This window comes from Thunnus thynnus, chromosome 18 (genome assembly GCF_963924715.1).
Source record: "Thunnus thynnus chromosome 18, fThuThy2.1, whole genome shotgun sequence".
In the NCBI taxonomy this organism is placed as follows: domain Eukaryota; kingdom Metazoa; phylum Chordata; class Actinopteri; order Scombriformes; family Scombridae; genus Thunnus; species Thunnus thynnus.
The window spans coordinates 23,732,512-23,752,151 of NC_089534.1; the positions used below are offsets into that span (position 1 = coordinate 23,732,512).

General features: G+C 39.0%; 2 protein-coding genes and 1 long non-coding RNA gene across 7 annotated transcripts in view; 2 read left to right on the top strand and 1 right to left on the bottom strand.

Moving 5' to 3' along the window:
* Positions 1 to 2,620, top strand: part of gareml (GRB2 associated, regulator of MAPK1-like) — a 20,263-nt gene extending 17,643 nt beyond the window's left edge. Inside the window, exon 7 of the mRNA XM_067573366.1 lies at positions 154 to 2,620. Within this exon, the coding sequence (XP_067429467.1) occupies positions 154 to 751 (598 nt within the window). The 3' untranslated portion in view covers positions 752 to 2,620. The remainder of the gene's footprint in view (positions 1 to 153) is intronic.
* Positions 1 to 11,679, bottom strand: part of LOC137169931 (uncharacterized) — a 23,683-nt gene extending 12,004 nt beyond the window's left edge. Inside the window, exons 1-10 of one of the 5 annotated variants that reach the window (XR_010924560.1) lie at positions 9,829 to 9,948; positions 7,517 to 7,613; positions 7,116 to 7,186; positions 6,812 to 6,946; positions 6,564 to 6,648; positions 6,358 to 6,477; positions 6,057 to 6,159; positions 4,812 to 4,953; positions 4,504 to 4,659; positions 2,978 to 3,945 (exon numbers count right to left, since the gene is read on the bottom strand). This is a non-coding gene — a long non-coding RNA (uncharacterized lncRNA). Of the gene's footprint in view, positions 1 to 2,975; positions 4,660 to 4,811; positions 4,954 to 6,056; positions 6,160 to 6,357; positions 6,478 to 6,563; positions 6,710 to 6,811; positions 6,947 to 7,115; positions 7,187 to 7,516; positions 7,614 to 9,828; positions 9,949 to 11,476 lie in introns of those variants that run through there. The other 4 variants (XR_010924561.1, XR_010924562.1, XR_010924559.1 and 1 more) reach the window with 4 other exon arrangements.
* On the top strand, positions 10,118 to 19,238 carry hadhb (hydroxyacyl-CoA dehydrogenase trifunctional multienzyme complex subunit beta). Its single transcript, XM_067573367.1, has 16 exons — positions 10,118 to 10,252; positions 11,687 to 11,759; positions 12,175 to 12,216; positions 12,356 to 12,452; positions 12,638 to 12,682; positions 12,997 to 13,096; positions 13,596 to 13,683; positions 15,282 to 15,469; positions 15,657 to 15,837; positions 16,239 to 16,360; positions 16,767 to 16,846; positions 16,946 to 16,993; positions 17,307 to 17,394; positions 17,731 to 17,805; positions 18,264 to 18,428; positions 18,799 to 19,238. The coding sequence occupies exons 2-16, from the start codon at positions 11,693 to 11,695 to the stop codon at positions 18,832 to 18,834; spliced, it is 1,422 nt and encodes a 473-aa protein (XP_067429468.1). The 5' UTR covers positions 10,118 to 10,252; positions 11,687 to 11,692; the 3' UTR covers positions 18,835 to 19,238.
* Positions 19,239 to 19,640: the final 402 nt, after the last annotated feature.

Here is a 19,640-nt window from a genome sequence, read left to right on the forward strand (position 1 = left end):
GGTTTCAAGGGATCGATCTCTTAAACTATGATAGAAAACTATAGAATGCTCCCCAGTATGATCATTAGAAGTTTTCACATGACATGTTTTGGTATTTTGAGTCTTGCTGACCGATGCTGGACACTAATGTCACTCTCTCCTACTCTGTCCCAGCTGCTCGCCCTCTCCAGATGCTTCTCTCTACTGTTACCCGTGCTCCTGGGCTGACTGCCCCGCCCCGAACCCTGCCAGCCCTGAGCCGGTCTCTGCCCTCCCTGCAGACAACGCAGCCAATCCTCAGCCAGCGCAGGCCACCTGGGCAGAGCCATGGGTGGATTCCTTCACCTCCGGGCCTCGACTGAGGCCGCCGCCCCCGCAGAGTCGCTTCGCTCCTTTCGGGGCTTTGAACCCTTTCAACCGCCAATCGCCTTGCCCCTCACCTGAGCCCACTGCCAATCCCACGACAGATTCCTCCAGAGGTGCAGAGGGGGGCGGGACATCCACAGGAGTGACTGAAGGGTTGGCCCCACCCACTGACCCCACCTGGCGGCCTCCTGCTGATCTGTCTGCGCTGTCATTGGAGGAAGTGTCGGCCTGTCTGCGGTTCATCGGCCTATCAGAAGCAGCGGTGTCCGTGTTCCAGAGGGAGCGAATTGACGGCAGCCTCCTGGTGCAGCTGACTGAGGACATCCTGTCACATGACTTCCACCTGAGCCGACTCCATGTCACCAAGATCACACAGTTCATACAGGGATGGAGGCCCAAGATCTAACAAACTCACACACACACACATACAGCACACACACACACTGTCCTGATAATGTGCCTGTTGGCTACTGAGCCATACTGAATGTGCCTTCCACTGTGACCAATTGGCTGCTGAGCCCCAATGACTGAAGCTGAGACTTTGCTGTGGGAAACCACGCCTCCCTGTGGCCAAACTATGGAACTGACACTTAACTGGTTCCCATGCCAGGAGTCTCTGACAGACTGACTGAATATTTCCTGTCTGAATCACAGACTGGGACTAGTTTACTAACAAATGGCTACAAGGTGACCTGTTTTAATGTGTCACTGGGGGTGAGTCAACCACAACACTTCTCATGCTACAAGACAACAGAAAGATTTCCAGCACTACTACACTACTACACAGCCTCCATGCTGTGGTCCTTTGATTGCTAAAAAATCCAGTTTAAAATATGAAATGAGTACAAAACTTGCCTTCATTTGACGTAAAAATATTTTGACAATATAAAAATTTCAACTCAACAACTTTAGACAGACATGGTTCAACTCTTTAAGGAGAGTTTTTGCAATATAAGAGGGACATAAAGGAATTCACAGCCTTCATTGGTGGCCAGTACAGTAGGAGATGTAACAACATAAATGTATCACTGAACCTGTCCTCTACACAAGTCTCTTGCACAGTCTTCTTCATTTGTCCTGTTGAGCTGTTGTGGCCTGTAATTGGTATAAACAACAAATTGATAAAAAGAAAAAAGAAAAAAAAGAAAAGAACAATGCAGAAAGTCAGAAACCTTAGCATACAATGAAGTAATGCCTGAGTTAATGATTCACTGAACCATCACTGCATTTACAGCTTTTTGTGTTTTGGGACAGTGACACATTTTTATTAACATCCCCTTTAATTGTAACACAAGATGTCATTCAGTCTGTAGTCAGACACACAGATGTGCTGCCTCAAAAATAGAGTTCTTAAAATGTACCTCAGATCACTTGTTTGAGATGCTTGATTTAGTCATGCGTAATAATAAATGAAATTATGCTTAATTGTATGTTGACACAGAAATCCATTTTTTCATGTCATCACCGAGCACCACGAGACAGGAGTACTGGGTCCAGTTAAAAAAAACAGCAAAATTTGTCAAAAATATTATGAGAGGTCCATAGTGCCCAATCTAAACTGTTGGAGGGTTGTTAATGTTGCATGTGATATTAAACAACTGTTGTGATTGTCCAGTCATTAAATAACAAAAAGGAACTTCCAAAGTGAGTTATATAATTCTCTAAATTTGTGGCGGTATAACTGATGTGTTAACCATTCTTATCTGTTCCATTATTCTTGTTTGCATTTTTCTAGAACTGAAACTATTAGTTGACAGTTGATCGACAGAAAATTAATTGGCAACAATTTTGATAATCAATTCATATGTAAATTTTAAGCAAAAATGCCAGAAAATCAGTTTTCTTAGTCCTCTATGATACTAAATTTAATATCTTTTGGTTTACAACTGTGCAAGAAATTTGAAGATGTCATCTTGGCCTCTAGGGAATTATGATTGGCATTTGTCACAATTTTCTTAAATTTCATTGACCAAATTATTAATTGACCAATCGAGAAAATAATTTCCCTGAGGGGAAATGTGTCTTGTGTCTCAAGTGTTGAATACAGCTGCATACTGCTATCCAAGTTAAATGAGGGCCTGCTCTATGAATTCTACATATAATACAATACAAACCATACCTTCATTCGGGTGGTGATGATATAATGTTATATGACTTCTGTTACAAAAAGTTATACAAGGAGGGTTATTTCAAGAAGCAGGAATGTCAACGTTAGCCAGATAACTGTGAAAATACAATTTATGCTGTAAATGTCAAAGTAAACTGGTTTATTAATTTTTGTGATTCTCTTTTTGCCATACACACTGCTGTTCTTGCATAATGTCTGACATACGTCTTTAAATTCCATTATATTCCCCAAATTTGATAAAAAAGCAGCCAGACGAAAGGCTGATGTTGAGTTTCTGATAAAGCATTTCAGAAAGTTCATGACCCCTCTCGACATTTCAGCTTCTCCTCGGTCTACCACACCCACATAGCACTGATGTACGCTGTCATCATGTAACTGCAAGACCACTGTAAGAAGAGCCATGAAGAAATAAATAAGAGAAAACACAATAAATAGACACTAAATGACCTCTGAAAATCAAGTTATCCTGTTTTGTTTTCCCTGGTGGTTGTGGGGAGCTGGAATTGTGACGACATGCAGGGAGGCAGGAATTAGGGAGGATTTATTGCAGGTTTATTGCAGGCCAGATGCAGGATTACAGTTATTACTGCATTCAAAGAAAATGAAAATAAAATCCTAGTTCGGTCAGTTACCGGAGACATGGGCAGTACAAACTGATATATAGCCACGAATAGTCATAAGGACAACGCTGTCAGTATACATGGACACGATATGACAGGCAGACCCAGAGTTAATGAACTTTGAATCTTATTTCAGGTATATATAACTATCTACAAGTAAAATTTAAACATACCACTGTAACTGCAGTGGTTGTGGTTTCGGAGGTAAATCATCCTTCATAAAAACATTTTAAAAAATTGATATGAACAATTGAAAGCTTGGAACTGAACCAACAAGCTACAAGGTGAATCACAATCTTCTGACTGTAGATTCATGAATAGATAAGAAAGAGAACAAAGAACAGGAGTATAAATTCCCTCTTTGTGTTTCCTCGGACAGTGTTTCCCTATTGAGCTGTGGTGGAAGTTTAGTAACAAAAAGAGGAACTTTGGCACTAAAAAGACTGTAACGTTGAAAGATGTCTACTTGATTTGACTCATTTGGACACTGAAGCTTCATATTAGCTTCAGATAAACTTTTGAATCCATTTTTGCACAGAAGGAGGACTGTGGATTTTGGCCCCCATCACTTACATTGCAAGTGCATTATGAAGGGATATTCTAATGGTCAGTATGAACAGGAGGAATGATTACAGCAAGAAAAACATGTCGATGTTCATTTGGGAACCTGACTATCCTTCAGTAATAATCCTTTATAATCAAAATTTGTCCATGCATTAAATAGCGGTATGTACAAGAAGAGTTGTATACAGGTAAATACAAAAAAGAAAAAAAAACAGTGCATTCCCTCCTCTTCATTCAAGCCACATTCAGTTTGACAGGAGAGTCTTTATATGGGGAGGAGGCTGGTTTCTGTTAGAGGAAACCAAGAGCACAAGAACCAGGTATGTCACCGTGTTAAGGTCATACTTCAAACACGTTTTAAATTGTATCACCTGAGTTACACTGAGATTTTCAACAAATTAGCTGACTTCCCTCTTGCCTCTGTACATACCCTGCTCCCCCAGTAATACCATAACCAAAAGGAGACCTGCTATAAAGTTAGTGTTTCAGATCATTAAACTATCCTAAACCCACTCTCACCTGTAAAAAAACAAAATACCTTAGGCAAAGTCACTGTTTAACAGCATTAATTATGCATACCGTAAAAACAAACACTCAAACAATGTAAAGGCCACAAGTTGAAGGCCACTAAATTGTGCATTTCTCTAACAAATGTCATATACTTTGGGTTTTAGATAAATTATGCTGCAGTTCCTTGTACCCAGAACCACTGGGTTCTGGTTACATTTCCATCATTCCCGTTTTCACACCAGCCTTGTGGACACTTGACCTGACATGAGTTACTCAGTTTCAGCCCTGAGGGTCATTTTAGAAAAGGGATGTTGGATCATGTATAAAACTTCTTACTGGGGTCTTTGGTGTGGTCTAGCAGCTGCTGGCAGGGTGTGAACTGGTTTCCATAAACTTTCTCGAAATGCATCGTGATGCTGACGAGACGTTCCACCCCGATCAAGTCCACAAACCTGAATGGACCTGATGGATGGGGGTCCAAGATACAAAGGGCTGCAATAACACAAGATTTAAGGATTACATTTTGATTGAAATGATCACTGGTAATCTACCAAATTGGCACTTAGCAGTGAAAATCTACCAGTATTGGAAAATTTCCATTTAAAACATGGTTCAGGATGTGTGTGTTTAACTAAGAGACATACCGCCCAAGCAGGGAAGTCAAGTCCAAACACTGTTCCAGTGTCTCCCTCTGCTGGGTTTGTCAGTACTCACTCCTGGAGACATAGAACTGCCTTGTTTGTAAAGCAAGACATCGGCAGGTACTGGATGTGAGAGTCTGATGAGCTGCAACAGACACACATGATCTTTTTTTTTTAAGAGTGAGATCATTTTTTTAATACTCTTTATTCATTATACCACTCCACCTCATTTTCCCGACATCCCAAAGTAAGGAGAAAACAAAAGAAAAAAACGGAACTAAGAAAAAAAGAGTGACAACAAACAAATCCTCTGATTTATTATCTCCATTTTATCCCCAACAGTCTTATATGAGTTCATAGGGGCTCCAAGTGAACTGAACTACAGGGGCCTCACACTGTAAACAACAGTCAGACTACTAGATCTTCAACAATTAGTCCATCAAGAGAAAATTAATAGGCAACTATTTTAATAATCTCATAATAAGTTTAGCCATTTCTTGAGCAAAATCTCAACATATGATGATTTAATGCTTTCATGTGTGATACATGATAGTAAACCTAATATCTTTGGGTTTTGGTCTCTTAGTCGGACAAAACAAGACATTTGAAGATGTCTTCTTTGGGTCTGGGAAATTATAACAAGCATTTTTCCCCCGTTTTTTGACATTTCATAGATAAAACACTTAATTGAGAGAATAATCAGCAGATTAATCAATTATGAAAAAATAATTATTAGTTGCAGCCCAATGGAGAACATTACCTTTGCTACATGTAATGATACATCAATGCCAGCTTCATCAAGCAGCATTGCACAGCTGACAGGAAAAACCGAAGCTTGCTGTCAAGCTTCTTGTGAGACATAAAGACCCTTCTCCTTTGTAACTAGACCTTCTAGTCAGCGATTCCTTTGGCCACGCCTACTGCCACCTCCTCAACAGTCCTCTCCTCCTCAGGCCTCAAACCAGGACCTGGAGTAAACCTTCACAAAGGACAAACTAACCATTGAAAACATAGCGGCAGTGTATACATTTTGTCCCTGCCACAACAACGGATGTATGTTTTTTGGAACATAAGAAGCAAAATTTGCATCAGTTACATCAGTTAATTCACAATTTTGAGCTTCTTAATAAAGTTTAATCCTCTCCCAGCCTTGTCTAGAGGAGCAAATCACAGAAGATCACAGCAGGAAAACAATACTATGTTTCTTAGTGAGCAAAGCAATCTACAAATGTCACACGTAGAACATACCCAGAGGGTCCACAAGCTGGTGCACTAGACCTATCTTCTTAGCTTTATCAGCCCTGATGTTCCTGCCTGTCAGCATCATGTCAAATGCTCCGGGGAGACCCACCTACACACACACACACGTACACACACACACACACACACAGGACAAGGGGATTGCAGATATTGTGAGCTAATGTGCTCCTGAGTGAGACACTTGACCTTAAAATACTCTTGTGTAACTCAGTAGCCACTAGCACAACACTGTGGCGGTGCTTTCAAGCCATTAGTAATTACTGATTAATATGAGTGTGTGTATTTATACCATTTTAGGAAGTCTCTGAGTGCCATCTGCTCCAGGCACAAGTCCTAGCATGACCTCTGCTGCACCCAGGATTGTTTTTCGGCTTTTGGTGGTAACTCAGTACTGGCAGAATATCGCAAACTACAGAGAAGTCAAAGAATTAGTCACATTTTAGTCCACACAAGCAGCATTTTTCACACCTGTCACACACACAGACACCCTTGTACCTCAACGCCTCCACCCAGGCAGAGCCATTGACGGCTACAACAATGGGAATGGGAGAGTTCTCGATCTTCTTGAACATCTGCTGACCTTCCAAAGAGAGATGGGTTACCTTGTCACTGCTCTTACATGACTAGATCATCATTGCTTGCTGTTAGAAAAGTGTGAAAATGCAACAAAATGAACCTTTTCACTCTAGTTCAAACCATATACAAGTGCAGGGAAATCCTTGTTAAAGTCTTAAAAAGCCTACTTGATATCCACGCCAGTGATAAAGCAGCTGGGCTTGCTGGAGACGGAGAACGGCACTTTTCACAGAGCCGTTGGACCAGATCTCACCCATCACCTTCATCAGCTCAGACTGCATCTGCACCGACAGCGCATTCACCTGCATATACACAAACACACATGCTCCGATTAATCATGTCACATCTGTCAGTGAGAGACTGAGACAGGTCGTCAAGACTGTCACAAATATAATCTCTCTCTGACACGCATGTACTGCCTCATACTCTCGTCCATAAACAAACACCCACACAGAACACACACACAAGCACCTGGGATGTTGGATCGTTGAATCGTACAACTGCCACATCGTCCTTGAGCTCGTAGCTGACGTGTGTTTGAGCTTGATGGAGGAAACAGTAAAATAGATGAGAGACCGTCAGATATGGGGCTACCAGTATTGTATTATTCAAATGTCTGCTAGTTTAACACCTGTCCTTGGAGAACATTAGCACAAATTTAGTTAAAAATTTAGTCTAAAATCTTACATTTTAAGTCAGTGCTTTGATGGTCATATTTAATCTGACAGAGGGAAAACAAAATAATTAAACTTTTGTTTTTGGCCATTTTATGACAGCATAATTCACCTTCTGGTCTGGGAGAAACCTCCATATCAGAGAAGGAACACATCAACTTGATAATATCTGACTTTTAATAAAATATTTCACATTACCTTGGTATTTTTCCAAAAATCATCAGTCTGGCCCCATTAGTGAGCTGATATTTACCTACCAGTGATGAAGACATTGAGAGACACCTGCTCATATGACCTAAGACACAGAGCAACACAGCAACGTTAACTATGACCCAGATTGTCATCACATGAGGCAGAGGCAGGTGTGACCCTTGATCTACTTTTGGGATTCTCACATCACAGAGTGGCAGAGTGTTAACACAGCTCTACTCCAGCCAGGCAGTGTTTACATAGATACAGATACACAGCATACATATTAGTACCAGAGTGTTGTGAGTGAGTGTTACAAGAAGAAATTCAGATTGTATGGAAGTGTTGCTGACCTTGGCAAAAAGGACATTTCCACTGTGGGTAGTACAACCTTTATCATAAAGTTGTATCTTCTGTCTAATGTGCAGTGGTTGTAAGTAGCCAAGTACTGTATTTAAGTAAAATTTTGAGGTACTTGTACTTTACTTGAGTATTACTTTTACTTGAGTAGAATTTTTATAAAGGACTTTTATTTGTAATGGAGTATTTTTACATTGCTGTATTGGTACTTTTACATAAGTACAGGGTCTGAATACTTCTTCCACTGCTGCTAATGTGCTAAATTTGAGTTTTTACAGCCAATCAGAAACCAGCAATAGTAACACACAGCAAGTAAACACACAAAAAGTTACTATTCTGGTATCAAAAGAGTGGCAGCCTATAATATTAACTTAATTTATGTATGGAAATTTAATGCTGCCTTGACTATCAAGAGACACAGACATTTTAGGGTAGAATATGTTTTTTTCTATGTCCCTAGAAGTATTGTAAAAGCGCTTTATCATGTTAAAGCAGCTTTGCACATTAACGTCTGGGGATTATACTGCCACCAAGTGACTTTGCTAAGTATTGTTGCCACAATCTAGGTGAAAGTTCACCTTGGTTTTTATCAATGAAACGGAGAGACAGACAGTATCATGGAAGAAATTGTGCAGATATATATCTTCAGAGTTGAAAAGGTTTGTGTGTTTTATGCAAAAAGTGGGTTCATTTGAAGCGGTTAGTATTCATTGTTTAAACCTCACAGAGTTGAAAATGACTTCACTGGACATAAGTAATATCAGTTGATATTATATTTAAATTTCAGATATTGGTGTTATTAGCTAATTTTTGATATTTGTTTAGACATGTCATTTAATTAAACAACTCTATTACTGTGGGAGAAGATGCCTCCCAAAGCGAATATAGGTTTTTTTTTAAAGAAGAACCAAAGTGTCAGTGACAACTGAGCTTAGCTAATAAAATTGTTCTGGAATCAATCCAAACACCAAACCTATTTTTTAAATAATGGGAGAAATATTAACCATTTAATGCCACCCTCCTTTTCCATCAAGTCAAGTCGATTTTATTTGTATAGTACTTTTCATTCACAATGGCAGTTCAAGGTGCTTAAAATCAGCATGAAAGCAATTGATTGACATGATAAAATCATTTAAAAGAAAAGTTTAAAAGTACAGAAATACAACAATTAAAATGAACACCAAATCAAACACACATGCACACACAAATAATAACAATAATAATAATAATGACCTCTCGGGTCATCTGGTAGTTTTTTTTTTGTTTGTTTGTTTTTTCCATGAGTGGATCAGGAGCAGAGTTATTATTGCACGTGTCATTAAACATGAACATTATTTTAAAGAAAGGTAAATGTGCCACAGCTTGTCCAACTGATTTTTTCAGAAACACACACACACACACACAGACACACACACACACACACACACAGGTAAGCTGATGTCACAGTGAAATATCTAACCATAAGTTTGGGAGTTGAATGATAAATAATACAAGTAGAAGTTTCTGAGATGATTTAAAGATATCAATCAATAAACTGAAAGAAGCACAGATCTGCAGGATCTCAGGTGAGGTTTGAAAACCTTACAGCAGATAGTTGGTTCAAACAGAGTAGAACACTACCTGCAGGTCATTATACATTTTATACTGTATGAAATGTCAGTTTTAAATATTAATTTTGGTCTCAGATTTCCAACAATAAAACAAACTGTAGCAATCAGACAAATTCAACATGTTACAAGTTCGGTTTCAGACAAGTCAGCAAATACATATTCAGTAAAGTAAACATGTTTGCAGTTGTGCTTATGTGTGCATATGGAATATATGAAAGAGAAAAGAGAGCTATAACTATTTTGGCCCAACTAAAAAAATGTCCCTACCAAAGTTAAAAACCAAACCTACTGGAAACGTGGGAATTGTCTTCAATAAAACAGACCTTAAATTATTAATTTCATAAAACACACCTGACAATAAAGGGTATCTGCAGGCTGCAGACCTGTCAAACTGCCATCTCCAAACTGCACCCTACATACCTACAAAAACGTTCAGGCTGTTGGTTGGAGGCCTAAAAGTTGTCTAATAAGGACCCCACAACACGCTGTTGTATCGCCGTCGCCTAAAATATTATATTATTGAAATCATTATATATCATTTGATGTAAAGGCGATGTTTTGCGATGTCGGTATAATAAACTATAATTAAAAGAGCTCTAAAACACGAGCAGGTACGTGGCTTTTTATTGGTTGTCAATGTGTCCGTTATGGCATATTTTTGGTCAGCTACTATCTTGGTAGGTCTTTAGGTTTTGTAGTTCAGTAGCGCTGACGGAGAGTCTGCCCAAGCGTTTGACTGGGGAGCAGCGTCGGTATACACACAACTCAAATACAGGTAAGATTCACCTCGGTTATCACTCCTGATAATGAGTCTGTTAAAGGGAAAAGCCTGCAAATATGTTTGTTCATCTTGGGAATAGCGGGCTAGATACAAAAACGCCATGGAAACTTATGCAAGTAACGTTAGTTAGCGCTATTAGCTCGAAGCTAACCTTCAGCTTCATTGTTTTTCTATTAAAATTGTGTCATAAATGTATTTTACTAATTGGTGTGAACTTAACTTTATATAGTCAAATATTGAATCGACCTGTAGACAGTTGTGACCCTGTTTGAGTCTGGAGGTTACGGGTTTCTGCCTCTGTCATTCTCCAGGAGAGGAATCTAGGTGAAGGGTCAAAGCCGGGATAGATAGGGGGTTGGGCTGGGTCACCCGTCAATGATATGTCATATTATCCCACATAATAAAACATATAAGAGGAAACATTATTAAAGCTGGTCAAATTATCTTTCATTCTACTGTGTTAAAGTCAACACAATTTATATTCAATAAAAGCAAATGCGGAACAGAATAGGACCTCAACGCATCGTTAAAGGTGTTTTAGGTTCAGTGGTGGAAAGTAAGTAGGCTAAGTACATTTACTCAAGTACTGTATTTAAGTATAATTTTGAGGTACTTATGCTTTACTCGAGTATTTCCATTTGATGCTATTTTATACTTCCACTCCACGATGTTTCAGGGGGAAATATTGTAGTTTCTACTCCACTACATTTATTTGACAGCTTTAGTTACTTTTCAGATGAAGATCTGGCACAATGGAGCTTTTAAAATACAACACATTTTAAAGATGAAATAACTGCACTGATAAGCAACTTAACATTTCATTTGCACAGTTGTACATGGAGTTAGCTCTCTCTACACTAGCTCTCTATGCTGGAAATATTGGGGTGTGTTCAAACTTCCTGTAAATAAGCTAACATTTTCTAACACATATTGTCACATTAAACCACATAATCTGCATAGTCATAGGTCAGAGTTAGGTAATTAGAAACACAGACTCATGCTGTTTTTTTATGTCTAGTGTGATTCATTCCTTCAGGTTGACATACAGTTGACGATTTGCCTATAGAACTATGCAAGGATTTATTTATATAGGTCATTTCATACCCAGGGCAATACAAAGTGCTCTACAGAAAATAAAAGAATATTACAGCACAAACAATGCAGAATTATTGAATAAAAATGTCAATGCCAATTCAGACAAAGAAAGCTAAGAATTACCTGAATTGGTCAAGGGATCTCAGAAGATTTTGAAAGCTGTCACACATTCAGCGTAATTTTTCTGGAAATCATCAGACTGTTAACTGTTTGAGCAAAAGAAGACAAAGTGGAAATAAGTACATTTTTTAGCATATGGAAATGTTTTCATTAGCTGTTTTCAGAGCTATGGTGATGACTTTGCAGTCACAATTACAATTTCTTTCTTTCTAGAACATAATGGCTTCCATGCTGCTGACCTCGATGCGTAGCTGCCCAGTCAGCCCTGCCTGGGCAGTGCAGTTTGGTGAGTCATCTACACCTTCAACAGTTATCAAGGCTTCACATTACATCACAGGAATAATAAAAAATGTTACAGGAAGCCAGAAACGCAATATATACTTTTCTTTTCAACATATCATTATGAACATTTATATTAATAATAATACAGATATGATATATGGCCAACACTTTGATCATTTGTCTGCCCCTGTTGTCACTTGGTGATTGAACCAAGTTGTATAATTGATACAGACATCTGCTTTATGAATTCAAGCTGCTAAAACATTGTTTTGTGCTCTTGACAGTGTAATGTATATAATGTGTATTACTGTTAATCAGGTGAGACGTTGGTGCCCGCTTAACTTTGAAGGGTTGACGTGTTTTAAAAGATTTTAAATGGAGGATGATGAGGAACATCTTTCTCTGTGTGTGTGTTTCAGCTGCGCGCTCTCTCAGTACGTCAGCACAGCTGCAGGCTCAGGGTAAGTCATTACTCTAACTGATTTCATTTACATGCACCTAAAATAAATCTGCTTCCAGTCTTGTATGCTCACGTGGATTCCTCAGGTCAACTCCCAACTATCAAAATCTGTGAACCTGTTATTTATTTATTTTTTTCAGTTCAGACAAAGAGCAAGAAGACTCTGGCCCGACCTGGTCTGAAGAACATAGTACTGGTCGAAGGAGTCCGAACCCCTTTCCTTCTGTCTGGAACCACGTACGTCTCTTCTCTTTACTTATGGCTAAGTTTGCTGGCTATAGCCTGAAGGAAGCATACATTTATGATCCTTATACTTGTGACAAGAAAGCTGTTCAAAACTACAACCTGTAGTCCAGTGACTTTTAGTGAGAGAGATGATCTCGGTGGCTTGAAGGTGAAACTTTACTGCTGTGTGTTTACAGGTATGCTGACCTGATGCCCCATGACTTGGCCAGAGCAGCTCTACAGTAAGTGTATTTATGTCCTGTGGTGTTTGTTGCGTTAACTGTTATAACACTATAAAATTCATTATGACACTTTTTATGAAGACAACCAGTGAAACCTTCGAGGATCAGTGGCATTAAGCACCTTGCATAATAAAAGATCCTCTGTAATTGTTGAAAACAAGAGTTTCACTTTTACTGCTCTGTAATAAATAAAATAAATCTATCCAGGATGTTGTTTTTCTCTTCCTCCTTTCAGTCTTTTCACAAGATGCTTTATGCATGACAGTTTTTTTTTTAGTGCTGCTGTGACTTAAAAACTGTTTGGATTTCTGTAGGGGTCTGCTGCACAAGACAGCTCTTCCCAAAGACGCCGTAGACTACATCATCTATGGAACAGTCATTCAGGAGGTCAAGACAAGCAATGTAGCAAGAGAGGTATCAACACACACACTCACACACACACACACACACACACACATACACACGTACACCCCAAAATGTTTATAGTATCTGGAGCTTCAAACTCCATATGTATACTCTCTTTAAGCCTTGATCTTACACACTAGCACTGCACACAGCTCAAGGGAATGTATTCAAATGTCTTGTTTTCTCAGACCAACACTCCAAAACCCAAGGATTTACAGTTTACTGTCTATTCTTTTTTTTTTTCATATTTTTTGGCTTTTTTTTTTTTTGCATATTTTTTGGCATTTTTGCTTGAAAATATCAAAGTTGCTGATTAACTTTCTTTCAATCGAACAATCAATTCATCAACTAATATTGCAAAAATCACAATGTCATACAGCAGTTCAGTTTTTGGAAGAGAATCTAAAACTGGCAAGACATAATGTTTTACACCTGTGTGTGTGTGTACATTTGTAAAGAGAGCCGCTGTTCAGTTGTGTATCTCTTTGTTGTTTGACTGTGATTTCAGGCAGCACTGGGTGCAGGCTTCTCTGACAAGATCCCAGCTCACACCGTCACCATGGCCTGTATCTCCTCCAACCAAGCTATGACCTCAGGTATGTCAGTGAAGGTGATCCTTTTCCATCTTCCTTTTGACTTTGCGGTGTTTGAAATCTCCACACCCGAGCCTCACCCCCTTGTGATGTGTATATTTTGGGCTGGGCAATGATTATAGTTATTTATATAATGTTATAAATTATTTACTTTAATTAGGGACCAAGCCCAGAAGGCAGAGGACTACTGTAAAACAGTAGTCCTGTAAAACAGTAGTTCTCGCCTAAGGGTGAGGACCCTATTGTTTTTCGGGTGTGTGTTTGTTTGTTTGTTTGTTTCTTTCTTTATTATTACGGGACAACAAACTTTGATACATGACTTATGACACTGTGCTGAAAAAAAGTTGTTAAAAACTTTGTAATAACTCGAACGGTTTGGATTTTATAAGCCCTGAAAGTTGCAGTGCCACATCACGCCTTACAATGTAAATCAATGGGGAGGCAATATATGGGCATGAACTTTGTGTCAAACAGAGGCTTCTGACATCTAAACCATAAGTCTGACCACTTTCAAACCTGTATCAATGGATTCGCCATGAAATTTCAAACAAAAAAATGATTCTAATGTAAGATTTGGCCAAAGTCATGGGATTTATGAGGAGATTTCAGAAGAATTGTACTCTAAAATCCTCCTCTTCAACTGCTCCTGGTGATGTCACTCCCTCAGTGCTGTGAAACATTCTGCAATACACACTCATTATAAAATCACAGGAGGAGCAAGAAAAGACTTTACAACTCACACTCTAATATCTCAAAAACAGTAAAAGATAGATAACACATGTAAATTCAAGATTTGTAGGTTAAAGTCTCGTGACTCATTTAAAGTTCAAATGAAGTCTGTTTCTAAAACTATGTGGAAGCAGTAAATGTTCAAAAAGGTTTGGGTTTGCTCATACTCTCAATATACTAATTGAAATTCAAGTGAATGGGCCCAAAACTTGCATGATTTTGATGACACTGGTGTGAGCAAGACAGACATGTCTCACCCTGCAGAAAATTCTCATCCTGCCAATCAATCTTTCAAAATAAAAGCACACCTCACTTGTAATAAATATCCCTCATTTTTAAAAAGCAAGCATGATCTGATCCCGACGGGCCAGAGGGCGAGGTCCCGACCAACACTGCTTGCAGCTTTAATTGGAATCGTATCCTGATATAAACATATTGTGTTATGATTTAACAAACCTATCACCAGGCTTATGTAGTCCCACACTGAAGCTGCAAAAAGAGTGACATTGTTTGATGGTATTGTTCTTTTGTTTAGTTATGTATTGTTTACTGCTGTGTAGTGAAGTAACGCACTATTTGAATCCTGACGAACAAAAGCAAAGCTTAAGACAATACAGATATCTCATGACAATGAAAGAAGTGCTGATTCTGGATGAAATGTCTGCTGGTGTAAAATAATGAAGGGAATCACAGCAGGAGACCATGATCAGATGTGTCTTTTTGTCATTACACACAGACACCTACATTTAAGGATGCACAGGAAAAAATACAGTAGCCGATCTCCCCTTTGGTTTTTTTTTCTTCTCTTTTTGGCTGCCTCCCTCCCCGTTTGACCTTTTGTTTGTCTTTTTCTTCTCTTTCCTTCTCTCTAGCTGTTGGTCTGATTGCTGCAGGCCAGTGTGATGCCGTTGTGGCAGGGGGAGTGGAGTTCATGTCCGATGTTCCTATCCGTCACAGCCGCAAGATGAGGAAGACCATGTTGTCCCTCAACAAGGCAAAGACCTTTGGCCAGAGGCTCAGTTTGATTGGCAGCATCCGGCTGGCGCACCTCTCCCCAGAGGTATATATTCACATAACCTCTATGAGAGTTGCACCACTATCACTTTTGTTATCAGATGTACCTGAATGGTTCTAAATTTATGAGAATGCCTCTTGAAACATCAGAAATCATATCAAAGTACTTCTGTTTTATCTGTGAAGTACAGTATAGTATCCCCTATTGTAACCTTTGTATTTTGTGTGTGTAGCTTCCTGCTGTGGCTGAGTTCTCTACAGCTGAAACAATGGGCCACAGTGCTGACCGTCTAGCAGCTGCATTCGGGGTCTCCAGAGTGGAGCAGGATGAGTTCGCTCTGCGATCACACGGTCTGGCCAAAAAGGCCCAGGACGCAGGGCTGCTGGAGGATGTCATCTCCTTCAAAGTGCCAGGTAAACACTGCTAAACACCCTGAAACCAGAATACAGGACGTTACTCATCAAACCCATCGTTTAAGTACATTTTGATACTGATTAGCTCTGTCAGTTTGCCTGATTATCCAGCAATCATAACACCTCAGATACAACTGATTTTGACTCAAGATGAAAACCTTTGGCATTATACTGCATGCCAACATTGTAACATTTTTTTTTTTTGCAAGAAAAGGCTACAGACAATACAAATCATTATTATTACATTGTATAAAACAGACTTGAATCTCATATATATGGATTGAGGTGATTGATTGCAGTTGCGACATGTTTACTGCTGCCATGTTTTGAAGTTTAAGTTTTTCTTCATAAAAAAACATAATTTTGTGTTGATTTTTTTGATTCATTTTTGTCTTTCCTAGGTCGTGATATTGTTTCCAAGGACAACGGCATCCGCCCGTCCTCCATGGAGCAGATGTCCAAACTGAAACCAGCCTTCATTAAACCTCACGGCACAGTGACTGCCGCCAACTCCTCCTTCCTGGTAAACACACAAACACAAACACACACACACACACACACACCAGGCCCTACAGCACTTTCAGTGCTCTTAATTACTCTTTACTGGTTTAAAACAGCGTGTGTGTGTGTGTAACCTCACTTCAACTCTAGCCAGCCAGTGGCCCAAGCCAAACACTGTTAAATCATGATTGAGGATGGCAGATCTTGTCAGTTAAGCCAGCTAGTTTGGGTTGGATTTGTTCATTAGCTTTAACACTCTGGCTGCTAAAGAATGAATTTGTCTGGTGAATTTCTGGGACTATTGATGGCCCTTCCCAAACTATCCTCCCCTCAATCTTGTGTTTTTCCATTAACAACTGATTTAGCTCACACTGTCACCACTCATGCATTACCCTGACTGTAAACTGCTTGTTCATGTGTGTTCTCAGACTGACGGTGCCTCTGCTGTGCTCATCATGTCTGAAGAGAAAGCCTTGGCTATGGGTTACAAGCCTAAAGCCTACCTCAGGTAACTGCACTCCTCTCTGTTTGGAAGAGCAGCCTCTCAATTTCCCTGATGATGTTATTTCAGTTGATGTGCTGATCATGTTATGTTTCATCCTGGCAGAGACTTTGTCTACGTGTCTCAGGACCCCAAAGATCAGCTGCTTTTGGGGTGAGTCCCTCAGTTTCTTATCTCTGTATTAGTTGATCAGTTCATATATTACTGTTCATTTATATTTATATTAAAATATAAAGAAAGTAGCAGAATATGTCTGTCAGAGACAAATCTAGAGAACCTAAGCATCTGGTTATTAAGGAAAGAGCTGAGATGGAACCATGATAGTTGACCCTGTGTGTAGTTAAATGATATTTGGGCAGAATTGTTCATTTGAAAACAACAAAAGAGTTGAAGGGGAAAAAAGTTTATTTTAATTTTATTTCTGGTGACTCAATATGAATTTTTCTACTCTATTTGACTCTTTCAGGCCAACATACAGTACACCCAAAGTCCTGGAACGTGCCGGCTTGAGCATGAGTGACATTGACGTCTTTGAGTTCCACGAGGCATTCGCAGTAAGTTATCACAACACATCTGGGAAAAAGTTTTGAGTGTGTGTTTGGATTAATCTATTACTATCCTGTCAATCTATTATATATTTTAAGTTTATAGATATGCATTTTTCAAATAACCGAACCAGAGTTATTGATCCCATTTCTGTGTCTGCCTTAATCCAATTGTGGCCTGCATTATTCATGGACATCAATGTTTGAGGAGAGGTGGAGTAAGATTTGATTGGTTTGCTTCACATCCTGCACTACTTAGTACTTTTGAATCAGTAGAAATCAATGTCTTTTCAGTCTGGTATCTATGGTAACATGCGGATATATATATTTTTTTGTGTCTTCCAGGGCCAGATAATGGCAAATCTGAAGGCTATGGACTCAGATTGGTTCGCCCAGACGTATATGGGCAGGAAATCAAAGGTAAAGACAGCTGCAGCTGTTGGCTTTTTGTCAGAGGAGATCCATACCATACTGCATATTCAAATGTTAGCCGTCTCATGCACAATAATTATGAAAAAAATTCATATCTAGCTGGAATCATGTTGATGTGTGTTGATATGACAGTCTGATGATACAAAATCTCTGTAAATGATAGTTGTGAAAGAATTTAGACCTTGTTTTGTTAGTTTGTGTTGATATTACAACGAAATTTACAGTGTAGTTTAAAGAATGAAGCTGTTGATATTCTGTATCTAAAAACTAATAGTTATTAAAGAGCAAAGCAACACTTAGTTTCATGTTAATGGTTTTAGGAAACCATTAATATCTCGCCTTGAGTTCATGCTAATGTTTTATTTTTATATTCCATTTCAGTCTAAGAGAAGTTCTGATTTAACCAACAAAGAAATATTCAGTCCTGACCGTGTGTGTGTGTTTAGGTGGGGACTCCTCCCATGGAGAAGTTCAACCTGTGGGGAGGCTCTCTGTCTTTGGGTCACCCATTCGGAGCCACAGGCTGCAGGCTGGTAACCACAGTTGCGCACCGTCTGAAGAAGGAGGGAGGACAGTACGGACTGGTGGCGGCTTGTGCTGCTGGAGGACAGGTGACCGATAAACACGAAACTGTAGAATTATAACTTTTTCCCCCTTCATTAAAGTTACACTTCACAATTTAAAGTGTTACACTGTTTGGTTCCACTGCCGGTAATATTAAAACTTTTGGAAATGTAGATTTTATTGTAATGCAGAATGTTTCTACAGTGTGCACCACATAACACGTAGAGTATCCAGACTATATGACACTAAAAAATTTCCAAATTGCAATTTTCTGTTGCAGCTTATTTGTATTTTAAAAAGAATGTTTAATAACGCTGTCGTTCATCTTTATTAATTTAGATGATTTAACTGATCAAATGAATCTTTCCATTCTATTGATTAGTTTTCCTGACATGCTTGTAATCTTGTGTTTTCCAGGGTCATGCCATGGTGATCGAGGCCTACCCCCACTAAAACACGTGCATTATCATTTGTAACCTGATCTTCAGCTTCATCGTGACGGCTACACAAGTGACTAACATCCAGACAACAGAGTGTACATACTAGCACCACTTTGCCTTGATCAGACAGGAGTCGGATTCAGAATGTGACTGTGTGTGTGTGTGTGTGAGGAACTTTGCGTAAATTCAACTTTGCATAGAGGCTGTTAATTTATAGCAGAATAATGTTGAAGGATGCCGCATTTGATTTTATAGACTTTGGAGCGCGTCATGATGCCGTTTTGAGTCTAATGTAACATAGCAAAGTTTAAGCACTCAGACCAGCTACAGTGATGCTGATGTTTATAAACGCTGTAATATTTTTTTCTTACAAACTGTTGAAATTAAACGGTGTGATGACGACCACACTGGAACGTATTTCTGTGTTTGTTTGTTCCATTTTGCACCTGAGTTCACTTGGATTCTTATAATAGTTGTACTGTTCTCACCTATACACCAATCCAGTTTCTTCACTTTGTAAATACTGCAAAATTTCTGGATTACTGCGTTTTGTAGAGCTGAAATGATTGGCCAATTAATTGATAAGTGGATTAATAGCAATTTAATCTGTCACAATTTTGATAACTGATGAATCATCATTTTGAAGAAAAAGTGTCAGAAATTCACTGGTTCCAGCTTCTCAAATGTGATTATTTGCTTGTTTTACTTAATCAACTATGAGTTTAAAATGAAAACATTTTGGGTTTTGGACTGATAGATGGAACAAGCAATTCAAAGACATTTACATTTATTCATGCAGATAATTTTACTTGAGTAGAG

Coding starts and splice junctions, on each gene's coding strand:
- hadhb (XM_067573367.1), top strand. CDS start 11,693: ATGGCTTCCATGCTGCTGACCTCGATGCGTAGCTGCCCAGTCAGCCCT. Junction 16,847..16,945: donor AAGCCTAAAGCCTACCTCAG/GTAACTGCACTC, acceptor TCATCCTGGCAG/AGACTTTGTCTACGTGTCTC. Junction 17,395..17,730: donor AGTTCCACGAGGCATTCGCA/GTAAGTTATCAC, acceptor TGTGTCTTCCAG/GGCCAGATAATGGCAAATCT.